This window comes from Hylaeus anthracinus, unplaced genomic scaffold (assembly GCF_026225885.1).
Source record: "Hylaeus anthracinus isolate JK02 unplaced genomic scaffold, UHH_iyHylAnth1.0_haploid 0, whole genome shotgun sequence".
Classification (NCBI taxonomy): Eukaryota; Metazoa; Arthropoda; class Insecta; order Hymenoptera; family Colletidae; genus Hylaeus; species Hylaeus anthracinus.
In genome coordinates, this window is record NW_026533254.1 from 130232 (window position 1) to 143356 (window position 13125).

Genomic DNA, 13125 nt, shown 5'->3' on the forward strand with positions numbered 1-13125 from the left:
TTGAAGTGCAAATAGGAGATAGGATATCACTACCGATTTTAGTAGCGATTATACTGAATTTTCTACTACCGTTTGCGATCGATCGAGGATCACGCTCTTGTTTCTTGGAGTTCATTTGCACAGTAATTATTTTATCGAAACGCCATTTGGATAAAGCTAATCGCTGATTTTTTTTCTCTTCTGTAGTGTACCTTGAATTTGTATAACGCTTATGTATCGATATGTACTACGATCGTTGTTACATGCGTGCGATTTCAACGTTTAAGTTTAAAAATAGACTATGGATTTCTGTGGTTATCGATGTAATTACAAATTATTTTAATCCGCGATGGTTAATCTCGTGTAAACGCTTAGACCTTGAGACTTTTCAACTAGTTGCAAGGGTATTTTCATTTCTCCTACTGTTACTAGATGTAACCAGGGCTGGTTTCAGCAATATTGGCGCCCCGGCAAGACGATCGTGGCGTCCCGTCAGGGTTATATACAGGGTGTCCCAAAAATGTTGGAGGTCATTGAAAGAGGTGGTTCGGGAGGTGATTTGAAACAACTTTTTCCGTAGCGAACATATTGTCCGAGGCTTCGTTGAGGAGATATTAACGGAAAACACTGACCAATCAGCGGCCGCTCTATTGGCATACTCGCGCTCTGATTGGTCGTGGAGCACAGCCGCCTAGCGCGTAGCATACGCTACGTGCATTCTGATTGGTCAGGGTTTTTTTGTTAATATCTCCTTAACGAAGCCTCGGACAACATTTTCGTTAAGGAAAAAGTTGTTCCAAATCACCTTCCGAACCACCCCCGTCCACGGAGTTTCAACACTTTTGGGACACCCTGTATATTGGTATATTCGTATACTAGGGACACCGGACTGCGACGCCCCCATAAATCTGCCCCTCCCCCCCCAACGCCGGCCCTGCATGTAACAGAGGGGGAACGTAAAATATTCGAAGTTTATTCGTTATTACGGAGTAGTGTTCGGAATAATCAAATATTAGCGAGAAATATAACGAGATATTTAATAATAGAGTTTCAAATTTGGTCCATTTTGAACAATTAATGGCGGAGTTTCAAATTTAACGATGATTTAATACGAAACGCGTGCTGATGGCGCAAGATGCCAAAAGCAAGGAGGTTCGAACAGAACCTACATAGATCCACAGGGCCGGCATGACCTTTTGCGGGGCCGGGTTCAGAAATGTAGCGGGACCTGAATTCACCTTCAAATCCTACACTTAAATTTTACAACGAGGACTTATTTATTTACAAACGCTGTTACATATTATATATTTATAAGGGGTATACTAAATAATAATACTTTGATGATTTTTGACACTCCTTTAAACTGAATCATCGCTATTAAAAAAATGTCTTGCATCTGTTAATGATATCATTCTGTAAAAGTTAATTAAAATCAGTGCCTTTTAGTTGGGTAATTTTCGTAGATCGCGAGGCCGGGTTCCGGCGAACGCGCTGAAACTGCCTTGCGTCGGCCCTACACATCCAAATGACGAAAATTGGAATGACAGCGAAGACTAGTTTCCCAACTCTTATTTTGCGAAATGTAAAATTACACTTTCTAAGAAATACTACTGGAATGAGTAATTCTGCAGGCTTATCATTTTCCGTTGGTTTATGAATGCATCGAGATTTATCTACTACGCGAATCAATGACCGTGCTACAATTTGCATTAGTCGAAGCAACTGATTCAATTAATTCATGGAATCGAGGTCTGTCATATTTGATTAGCTTCGTAGAATACATTTGTTTACAATAATCGAATGTTTGGAATGATGCATTTCAAAATGTTGGGAGTACAACTTGAATTGAAATTCAAAACTGAAGTTCAAAATGAAAGTTCAGAAAGTAACAGTGAAAAAAAGTGGACGTATTAGCACGTATTAGCCTAGATAGCGTCAAAGATTTTGCTCTTTGGAAGTAGCGTGGGTCAGCGATGACAGGAAACGCCTCGGTGAAAAGGGACATTTCGCCCGTATGGCCAGTCGAGAGGATCGTTCAATGAACGCAGCCACCGTATTGGTGGTTGCTTACGCGTGCTTGCAAGACCGGTCATAGGAACGCGGGCATGTTGTTCCCATATGTAAGTACACGGTGTTTCAGAATTAGAAGCATTATGTCGCAACGCTAGATCACTAGAGATGCCGTGAACTGTTACTTTTGAATCACTCGTGATTCAATCACGTTCATTCTCAATCATGATGATTTTTCACAGTGATTCGTAATTCTTCGTGATCGCTTCTGATTGGCACAGAACATTCTTTTCACTTTTCACGAATCATGTTGTTCTTAGGTTATATATGTATTATAATATGGTTTAAAACCAATGTTAATATAATTTTAATACAATTTAAATTTTCAATTCGTAGTTTCTTGAATTTCCGCTAAGGGGAGACAGCGAGACACTAACGATAACAATTAACACTTTATTTACCGGGAGCCTATTTATAGGCTTTTTAATTGCAGTATTTAGTTATTCCAATTTATTTACTGTGTTGATGGTTGTCTACTTACAATCTTCAGTGTTTGGAAACAGACTTTGGTTTCAATATACCCAGTAATAGTATGGAGGAATTATTGTCAGCCTAGATTGGCATATGCTACTGTAGAAAATTCTTTTTTGAATTAAAGACTGTTTCTAAATAGCCCGGTAAATAACGTGTTTTTTTTTATTTAAAAACACTTGAGGTCCGATTCAGGCCTATGTGTGCGTCTCTTTATTGTAAAAAATTACATTTTGTCTATATATTCTTACAACATGTAGAGAATTCGTACATAACAGAATTATCTTAATTTTAATAAGAACATTTGATAGTACTTTTTAGTAACTTATGTCTAACTTATTCTAAGTGTGCTGTCATAAAGTATAAAGTACTTGCTTTGGACATTATAAAACTGATCACAGTTTTAAGTTATTTTGTAACAAAAACATGAACTGCTTCTGAAACGCCATCTTCCGGATCACGGTCGTGATCGAAGTTTAATCACGACTACGATCGTGATTACGTGATCACCGTGAAAACTCATTGTTAGTGATTTTCCACGCCATCCCTAATCCTAGGCTTCAGCTAATCGAAAGTTTGCCACGTGTTTCGTCTTTTCCAAACGTTTTTCAAAGAAACGACCCAAACATATGGGAAAACCTCAGGTCAGTCGAAACCTAGGGTTTTCCCCAACTCTGCTGAACCGTAAATTCGTTTTTACAATGCAACCGTTACACCGACCAATCGCGTTCGACCTCCAAAACCATTCACGCGGCTGTTCACTCGTGTCGGAGAAACGGAACTGTCGCGTCGATCGCGAAAATGCAAACGTGATATTAAGCGTAATTAGATGAAATGACGCGTGATGACTTGATTTTCCGAGAATGACAACGTGACATTCGCGAAGGGAACAATGTCGGGTACTCAAGGTCATTCGTAAACGAGCCTTTTACCGGAATTCGCGCAAATGTATTGTTTTGGAAGGATTCAGAAATATCGGTCGGTTAGAATTATGATTCCAGAATAGAATTATGCAAACCAATTTGCATTTGCCTCTTTAATTGATTAGGGTGCTCGATTTGCCTGATTGGTCGCTTCGCAGGTACATTTTCACGTGACGTAAAATTGTAATTGTCAACAGTAGAAATACACGTTTAATTTTAAATGATATAGTTTCAATGTTAAATGGAGACATTAAACATCATCGCGTTTATCATCGTGAAAACTGAAACGTTATCGTGACGTTCTAATCACAGATATCGCGTTCCCATGATATAAATCCTATTCTTCTTCTATTCGTTCTACTATTTCTTGGTAAATTATTACCTCAGAATATCTTGTAAGGTTTTCGTTTATAGATATATTCATTTCGTAATACTTTCAGAACGCGCCCGACTCGTTCCGCGGCTTTCGCGAGACTCTCCTGTTCTAATCCACATGTTCGGTAACATGGGTCGAGTCACGTGACTTTCGAATTCTCGAGAATCTTACAATCTTAATCATGATAAATTAACTATCGTAATTGAAAACAAAAAGCGGCTGCACTTTACTTTGGCGGACTTAAAATTTTTAAGTTTCTTTTACATAATCCCGTAGATTTTGTCGAGAAAAATCCGGAAATGCTAGTTTTAAGGCGAGGAATCCATTGGTTCAGAAGTTATGAGCAGTTAACCCTTTGCGCTCGAGACATTGTTCTATAGAATCAGATCCAGTCCATTTTTATAATAAATTTCTGTAAAACCAAAAAACTCTACTTAGAAAAAAGACATCTACGAACATTCGTGACTCAATGAATTATTATTACAATTTATAAAAAGCTGTATTCTGACATAAGTAAAATTAAAATTGTACGTTCACAAAGTCACTTTTAAATTACATATGTCGGGGCGCTAGTTCTAGAGGCGCCCCTCGAGCACAAAGAGTTAAAAGTGACATTCTACCGTATTTGACTAACACTTTCGACGCCATATTGCCTTGTAGCTATACCCTGTCGGTAAACCAGATTCTCGGTGATGACGGACTACATTATGTACTACTTTGATACAGGGTGTCCCAAAAATGTTGGAGGTCCTTGAAAAGGGTGGTTCGGGAGGTGACTCGAAACAACTTTTTCCTTAGCGAAAATGTTGTCCATGGCTTCGTTAAGGAGATATTAACGGAAAACTCCGGACCAATCAGAGCGCGAGTATGTCGATGGAGCATAGGCTACGCGCTAGGCGGCCGCGCTCATACGCTATCGCGGTCGCTCCACCGGCATACTCGCGCTCTGATTGGTCAGTGCTTTCCGTTAATATCTTCTCAACGAAGCCTCGGACAACATTTTCGCTAAGAAAAAAGTTGTTTCAAATCACCTCCTGAACCACCCCTTTCAAGGTGTTATAACTATTTTTGATAGCTGCCATATTTCGACTTAACAGAGTAGGTTTGAGCCTATTTTTTCGGGAAGGGGGTCCTAGAGTACGAGTTCAACTTTTGAATTGCCTGTCAAGTACGGTAAAAAGGTTCACTTTAATAACTTCTAAACTAGTGGATTCCTCGCCTGAAAATCACCATTTTCGGATTCCACTCGCCGAAATCTACAGGTTTATGTAAAGACAACTTAAAAATTTTAGGTCTGCCAAAGTAAAGTTTAACCCAAAACGCTCCCAAGAAGCTGAAATGTGACGTCGATCGGTCAAGCGGCCTTGACCGGCCTATACTTTTGAATCTTCCTATAGAGAGACGTGCAACTCGTGTCACCGTTTCGTGTGTGTAATTCAATTAAGTCTGCGCGCGACTGATCGCAACGGTCGGTTAGGTATTTTGAGAAATCTGTCAACTCTGTCTTGAACACCTGGGAGAATGCACTAGAGCGCGTAGGGAGATACTGGAGCTCCTTGAGAAGGAGAGTGGCGAAACTAATAACAAATTACCATATTCCAGTCTCTTGCGTGGAAAAAATATATAAAAATAGTAACAGTGACTTTCTACCATGGGAAATGTGATCGCTGCATTTTTTTAATCGTTTAAAATTCCTACCTACTCTAGAATAATTAAATAAATCTCAAAAATATGTCTATTATTTTTTAATATCGGTGATAGTATCGAAGATTCGAGCCTTTTATCGAGGCAAGAATGGTCGTCGAGACGAGTTCAATGTGTAGTAATAAAGGATCATTCAAGCCTGCAGAAAGTCGTGAATTAGTCCTTTGAAGACCAACGTTCTTTCAAATAAAATAATTCATGGGGGGTTTAGCACAAAGGACAGAATTATTTTCATCTCTCCTCGACTCGCACGATATGTCCCTTATCATGGGGGGTTTAGCACAAAGGACAGAATTATTTTCATCTCTCCTCGACTCGCACGATATGTCCCTTACCTCGCCTTTCACGTTCCATTGTTTTCTTCGCAATTTATTTTTGCACGATTCATCCAACAGTATACAGTGGATGTAGTAAGTATTCGTACACTGGTCAATAAAAAAAACCTACGTTCAATTGTAATTTATTAACTTCTTTTTTTATAAACAATGACATTCTACATATTCTTGGATATCTCTACAATAGATTCAGTATAGAAAAAATTAGTTATTTATATGAGTTGCAAAATTAACAAGAAACAACAATAAATCAATAGTAACATAGAAGCAATAAGTATTCGAACAAATGTTAAATTTTCAAAACTTCATTAAAAAAAAACATGAAATTTATATTAATTTATAAATAATTAATACTTCGTGGGATTTCATTTTGATTTTATAATTATTGCAACTCTTCCAAGCATTAAATTAACTAAATTTAATGTTATTCGGGATTGGATCTTCTTCCACTCTTGTATTCAAACATTTTTTAAGACTTCTTTACTGTAATTTTGATGTTTCTAATTCGTACGAAACTATAAACTGATGTGTTTATGTTACAAATTCTACTGTAACTGGTTCGTCATAAGAATCGTACAAATACTTATTGCTTCTATATTTTTACCCACTTTTCGTATTTTTTTTGTTAATTTCGCAAATTATATTAACTAATAACTGAGGGGGAGAGGGAAAAAGGGGTGGTGGACAGAAGACAGAAGGCAGGAATTTGGGGAAGGGTTTGTACGGAAAGAAGGAAGGAGAAAAGAGGTAGAAGAGGTGTGGGGAGAATTAAAAAGGGAGGTATTACAGGTGTTAGAAAAGATGGAGAAGAAGTATAATAGGAAGGAAGAGACGAAGAAGAAGAAGAATGTAGCGGAAAAGGAATTGAAAAAATGGAAAAGGGAAGGAGGAAGTGGGGAAAGCTTTAGGAAGGCAAGAAGTGAGTTAGGTGAAATGAGTAGAGAGAAGAAAAGTAGGGAAAAAGAGAGGTGAGAGAAGGAGATAGAAGGGATAAGAACAGAGGGAGAGGTATGGAAGATTGTCAATAGGGGAAGAAAGCGGAGGAAAGAAGTGAATACAGAAATAGAGATTGAGCTTTAAAACGAATATTTTAGAGGGGTGTTAGGAGTAGTGGGCTGGAGGGTCGAAGGCGAAGAGAGAGGAGAGAGGGGGGAGGATGAAGAGAAGTAAGTAGAGAGGAAGTTTGGGCGGTAGTAAAAAAGCTAAAAGAGGGGAAAGCAACAGGAGATGACGGAATCCCGAACGAAGTATGGAAGTATGGGGGGGAAGTAGCAAGGTAAAAATTATGGGAAATTTGTAACAGGGTGTGGAGAGGGGAAGGCTGGCCACAAGAATGGTCAGACGGAGTGGTAATGCCAGTGTTAAAAAAAGGAGATGCGACAAGAGTGGAGGAGTACAGAGGGGTGACGCTTACGCAGACGGCGTACAAGGTGTATGCGAATAGGCTAAGGAAGGAGATAGAGGAAAGAGGGATTCTACCACCGAATCAGACAGGATTCAGGAAGGAAGTGGGGACAATGGATAATATTTATGTCTTCGACTATCTAATAAACAGGCAGATTAATGCTAAAGTGAGGGTGGGGGAGAAAGAGGGGGAGAGTTTTTGGACAGGGAGAGGGGTGAGACAAGGATGTCCGCTAAGTTCAATGCTCTTCACGATATTACTGGCGGATATGGAAGAGGTACTGAACAAAGGAGGATGGGGAGGGGTAAAGGTCGGAGAGGAAAAAATATACACGCTGACTTATGCGGATGATAAGGCGGTGATGGCGGAGGATGAAGATGGAATGAAAGGGGTGGTGGCGAGATTGGAAAGGTACATTGAGGAGAAGAAGCTGGAGGTGAATGTAGGGAAGACGAAGATGATGAGATGTAAGAGTGTGGGTGGGAGGAAAGGGAAGGGCAGAGAGATCGAGGAAGTGAAGAAATTTAAATGCTACGTGTTAATGGCGAATGGGAAGCAGGAAGAACAGGTTAATGAGAGAGTTAAGAAAGGAATGATAGCGATGAGACAGGTATGGGGGATAGGAAGAAGGAAATTGGCGAAAGATTGGGGCAAAAGGGTATGGCTGTTTGACAAGCTGGTGTGGTCAGTTATGGGATATGGGGTAGAAGTATGGGGATGGAAGGGGAGGGAGAAAATAGAGAGGGTTTAGAAGAGATTTTTGAAATGAGTATTGGGAGTGGGAAGAACAGTGCCAGGATACATGGTGAGGGAGGAGATGCAGAGGGTATGAGGGCATAGGAATATGAAAGGAAATTAAGTGAAGGGAAAGGAGGGGAGCTGGCGGGGAAATGTTGGATGGAGATAAGAGGGAGAGCAGTGAGGGGTAGGGTTTTAGGAGAGAAAAGGGGTGGAATTTTGGGAAAGAAAGGGGTGGAATATAGGGGAGATGGAGGAGTGGAGGGATGAAGGACGATTGAGAGGGGAAGAGGTAGTAAGAAGGGAGAAAGAGGTGCAGAGGGAAGAAAGGTAGAGGAAGATAGTGGAGTCAAGGTACAATAAGTGGTACAAAATGATAAAAGGAGAGGGGGTGCCAAGGTATTTGACGAAGAATTGGGAGGAAAGGAGGTGGCAGTTGGTGGCAGGATATAGGCTAGGGAGTAAAATGAAAGGGGGAAGGTATTGGGAAGAGGAGGATAGAAGGAGATGCAGGGTTTGTTGGGTAGGAATAGAGTCGTGGGAGCATGTGTGGGAGGAATGTACGGACTGGGGTAGAGAAAAAGGGTGGCAGGAGGTTGTGACGGAGGTGCTAGGAGAAGAGGAGGAAGGAGAGGTGTGGATGAGGAGAGTGGAAGAGATGAGAGCAAGGACGAGCGGCGGAAGCGGAGGTCAGGAATGAGCGTGTGTGATGAGGGAGGGAATGAATGGAGTCTCTCTCTCTCTCGCAGGTGTGAATGGAGTGAAAAGTTATATGTAAGGTAGAGAAATAAGGCTTAGTTGTATAAGTAGTGTTAAGAGGAAGAAATGTAAGCGGAGCGGAGGTCCGCTTGTACTCCGCAAAGAGAATAAACTATAACTAACTATTAACTAATAACTGTTGTTTCGACTATATCTATTCTAGAGATTTCCGAGAATATGTAGAATATTATTGATTATATAAAAAAAAAGTTAAGAAACTACAATTTCACACAAAAGTTTTTTTTGTAAATTGATAGGTGTACGAATACATTCTACACCCACTGTATGTGTGCTTCTTGGAAACCAAATATTACGTTCTCAAAAGCAGCGACCATAATCGTCTGTAAAGATATTTACAGTATTCAAATATCTTTTCTACTAAATTATCATTCGAATCTACAAACTTTATGAACTCGTGCCTGTTTTCGTAACAAACAATACCCAGAACAACTCATCGTTTCTTACCGTTTGTCTTTCACGTTCGATCGTTTCCTTTGTAACACAGCTTTGTACAATTTGTTCGAGCAATAACACGAGCAATTCTCACATACGCGGCCAGACTTTTGGCTACACTGGCCATTCTCGTTTTCATCGATAAAGGGATGCCAGTGGAAGAAAAGGGTAACGCCCGAGGACATAGGCTTGATGGAATACCAAAGTGGTCGTGCCAGAGTCCGATTCGTTTCGCGATTGTTCCTTGTTTACTTTCGCTGAAATCGCAGTTAATCTGTCGTACCATTCAGCAAACGGGGACGAAAATTATTTTGAATAACGAATGACGAATAAAAACATGGTACAGTCATTCGTTAAGCATTTAAGAGTTTAATAAGAAATATAATTTCGTACTACAACTACAATTCTATAAAAAGTTGTTTGCTCTTTGTTCGTTATTCGATATTTGCACGCGAAGAAGTATTTCGTGTTTGGCCTCGTGCAGTATATAGAGGAGATATTTACACGTCACAATGGCAGTGATAAAATTAAAGATATAGCACGATCCTTTTGTTTTCGAGTCGAGTAAATCTATGTATCACTTTTCACGAGAATATCGGTAGAGTTACGTGGCAGGTATTTTGGAACGAAATTACGGAATGCACGTGCACCGATGGCGGTGTCTAATTAACGTATGTATTGTGCTCGTCAATTACTTGGACCGTTTTCTACGACTGTAGTAGAGAGCTGGAAGAGAATGACTTCGGGGGAAATCGAAATGTAGCGATCAGAATTTTCGACAAAGATTATTTATCTTGGTTAAGAATTTTAACAATTCTCAGATAGAGAAACGATACGGCAATAATCGTTTTCGATTTAATTAGTTTGTCATTTATAGACTGCGGAAGTTTATGCACAATAAATATGTAACATGCATATGCCATTTATGCATAGGTATACAAAATGGTATATAAAATGTAGTATGATAAGCAATATATTAGTATGTTACAAAATATTTACTGTAAATATACATATATGTTAGCGTCCGATCAATACAGTCAGTGTAATACAGTGTGTACAGTCGGCTTTCTGACCTGAAAGAGGACCAGAACTTTCATATGAAACAGATATATCCTTTGAAATCATTTTTATCATATATGTATATAAAATACTTTTCACAGTTACTCCGATATATCATAGTTCGCGTGAAAATAAATCACGAGCATTTTTTCCAAATTTAATGTTGTTAATTTATAGCGTTTGTCTGTCAAAGTTAATTTATACACGGCGAATGACCGCTCTGTGTCACACGATGTAATCGGTGCGTATTTACATTTACTCCAACATTGTACTGGCACAATTATTGGTCCTTGAGAACACCCTCGTTATTTAAAATACTGGAAATCTTCGATGATGTAGAAAATTCTACATTCTTTTCTAAAGTAGTAGTATAACATTTTTTTCTAATTTTTTCACCGCAATCGTCAGGAATATTTTTTAAATGTATTATACTATTCATATACAGGGTGTCCAAAAAATGTCGTAACACCTGTAAAGAGGTGGTTTGGGGGGTGATTTGAAACAACTTTTTCCTTAGCGAAAATGTTGTCCGAGGCTTCGTTGAGTAAATATTAACAGAAAACTCCGACCAATCAGAGCGCGAGTATGCCGGTGGAAAGCCCGCGGTAGTGTATGAGCGCAGCCACCTAGAGCGTAGCCACGCCTACCGCGGGTGCTCCGTCGGCACCCTCGCGCTCTGATTGGCCAGGCTTTATTTGTTAATGTCTTCTTAACGAAGCCTCGGACAACATTTTCGCTAAGGAAAAAGTTGTTTCAAATCACCTCCCGAACCATCCCTTTCAAGGTGTTACAAAATTTTTCGGACACCCTGTATATTCCGAATGAATTTTGCGATAAATGCTTCTATCATCGTTATCATTATTATCGTTGTCATTAATAACAAAATTGGAATCGTTTTTGATCCAACTTAGCATTAACGCCTTTCTGCTTTTTCTAACTTTTGGCATTATTAAAAAACTAAGGCACACTTAAATATATTCACATTTCCACAGAGATCACATTAACTGCAATAATCGAACCGAAGTATTCGAGTTTCAAACACAAATTGTCACAGCTAACGCTTGATTAACAACAAAGAAATATGGTTTCATATGGCCTTTATGTATGTGAACACTACACAATTGCGATACAAAAGTTTGGCGATAGATATTTCACATAAGCATGATAAATAACATATGCAATAATATATTGAATATAAGAAATTAAAAGAATTCATCTGTCTTCCTGAATGCGTTCAATAGGTCTTTTAAATTATTTTTAAACGTAAATATACAAAGCATATGAATTATGCAAAATATATAAAATAAAATATGTATTTTTATAGTACTCTGATCACAAAACAAATTTCTGTCCAGGTCCCATTCTTTTAACTATTTCTTATAAAAATATGCATTTACATAATTGACTTGCACTTCTGCAGTCTAGTCATTTATAAATACAGGGTGTTGGTTTTGATAACACTCTACGTCTGTCGATCGAAAATAATACGTGATTTTACATTTTACTTTCCTAATCAACCGACACTGTTAAATACATGAATGTACTTTATGCAAAGCAAGTATCTGGGTCAATGCGGCGCACATAGACCGATCCATGTGCCTGACATAATTCTAGCGAAAAAATTGAAAGTCCTCTTCGGGAGTATAATGGACAATAAGTATAGCACATCTTGTATATTTCATTTTCTAAATAAAACTCAAGGCTAGCTTTTATTAAACGGGTTATGTAGACAAACCTATCCCATGTTTAATATCAAACTCTGCTGGCCTGTGTACATTTCACGTGATTAATGACATGCTATAATTAATGACCAGTATTTCATATTTACAAATGTAAAGTGAATGTAGCTTGATGCTTGTAACTTATTGAGCTTGTTACATATAATTTGTTGATGATGGGTTATTACTATACTGCAGATCTTTATGCATTTATAGGAAATTCGAATTTGCAATAATCTACAAAATCCAAACAATATGCAAGAATATAAAAAAGATTGAAAGTAAAGTTCATGTTATAATATTTGCAGAATAAAATAAATTCCTATTTAGGTTCAATTTTTGTAGGCGCGTTCACGAAGATTTTATTTTGCATAAACATCCGCAGTCTAGTTATTACTGCTTCAATCTGCGATGTTACCGATACCAGAGGAAGCGTCCTTGAGCAACCAAAATATTCGTCGTAAACATCCGTCGGTAGGAGTGCGACACACGCTATTGATATCATGAAAAATTTCGTTTCCATGACCCGCGATAGAAAATTTTATCACAATGGTCAGGATGGAGCTTTTTTAGAGACAATCTGCACGCGAATTCCACGTTATGTAGATGGATCGATGCTGAACTGCGCCAAATTGTTGCTGCAGTTGACGTCCTAGAAAATGCACACTCTGTGGTCAAGAATTTTTTGTGGTATCGTCCCATCTCCGTTATCTGAACAGTTCATGTCTTTGTAGAGGATCGACTTTCCCATCGAATCGTTCCTCTTGCATCCACAGGGTGTACTATTAAATCCAAAAGACTTTAATATTTCAATTTTCTATATAAATGAATCTGTAGAGGTAGGCTACTTTGTAATTATACTTTTCCTCCGAATTTTCGGTATTTTTGGATTTGTCTAATCTGGGGATAATGAGGGACGAAATTTGAATTGGATTTTTGTTTTAAATAGATGTTGATTATGTAAATCAGATTTAACCCCTTGCGGTTGTATGTACAAAAAAATGCGAAAAGTGGATAAAAGTATAGAAGCAATAAGTATTTGTACGATTCTTATGACGAACCATTTACACTAGAGTTTGTAACGTAAACACATTACTTTATTGCTCCGTACGAATTAGAAAACATCAAATTTCCA

The 13125-nt window shown here is 38.5% G+C and overlaps 1 protein-coding gene across 1 annotated transcript in view; it reads left to right on the forward strand.

Annotated features, from left to right (window-relative positions):
* The first annotated feature begins 211 nt into the window (after positions 1-211).
* LOC128891054 (protein draper) overlaps positions 212-13125 on the forward strand; it is a 55010-nt gene continuing 42096 nt past the window's right edge. Inside the window, exon 1 of the mRNA XM_054150225.1 lies at positions 212-259. Coding sequence (XP_054006200.1) covers positions 212-259 — 48 coding nt within the window. The remainder of the gene's footprint in view (positions 260-13125) is intronic.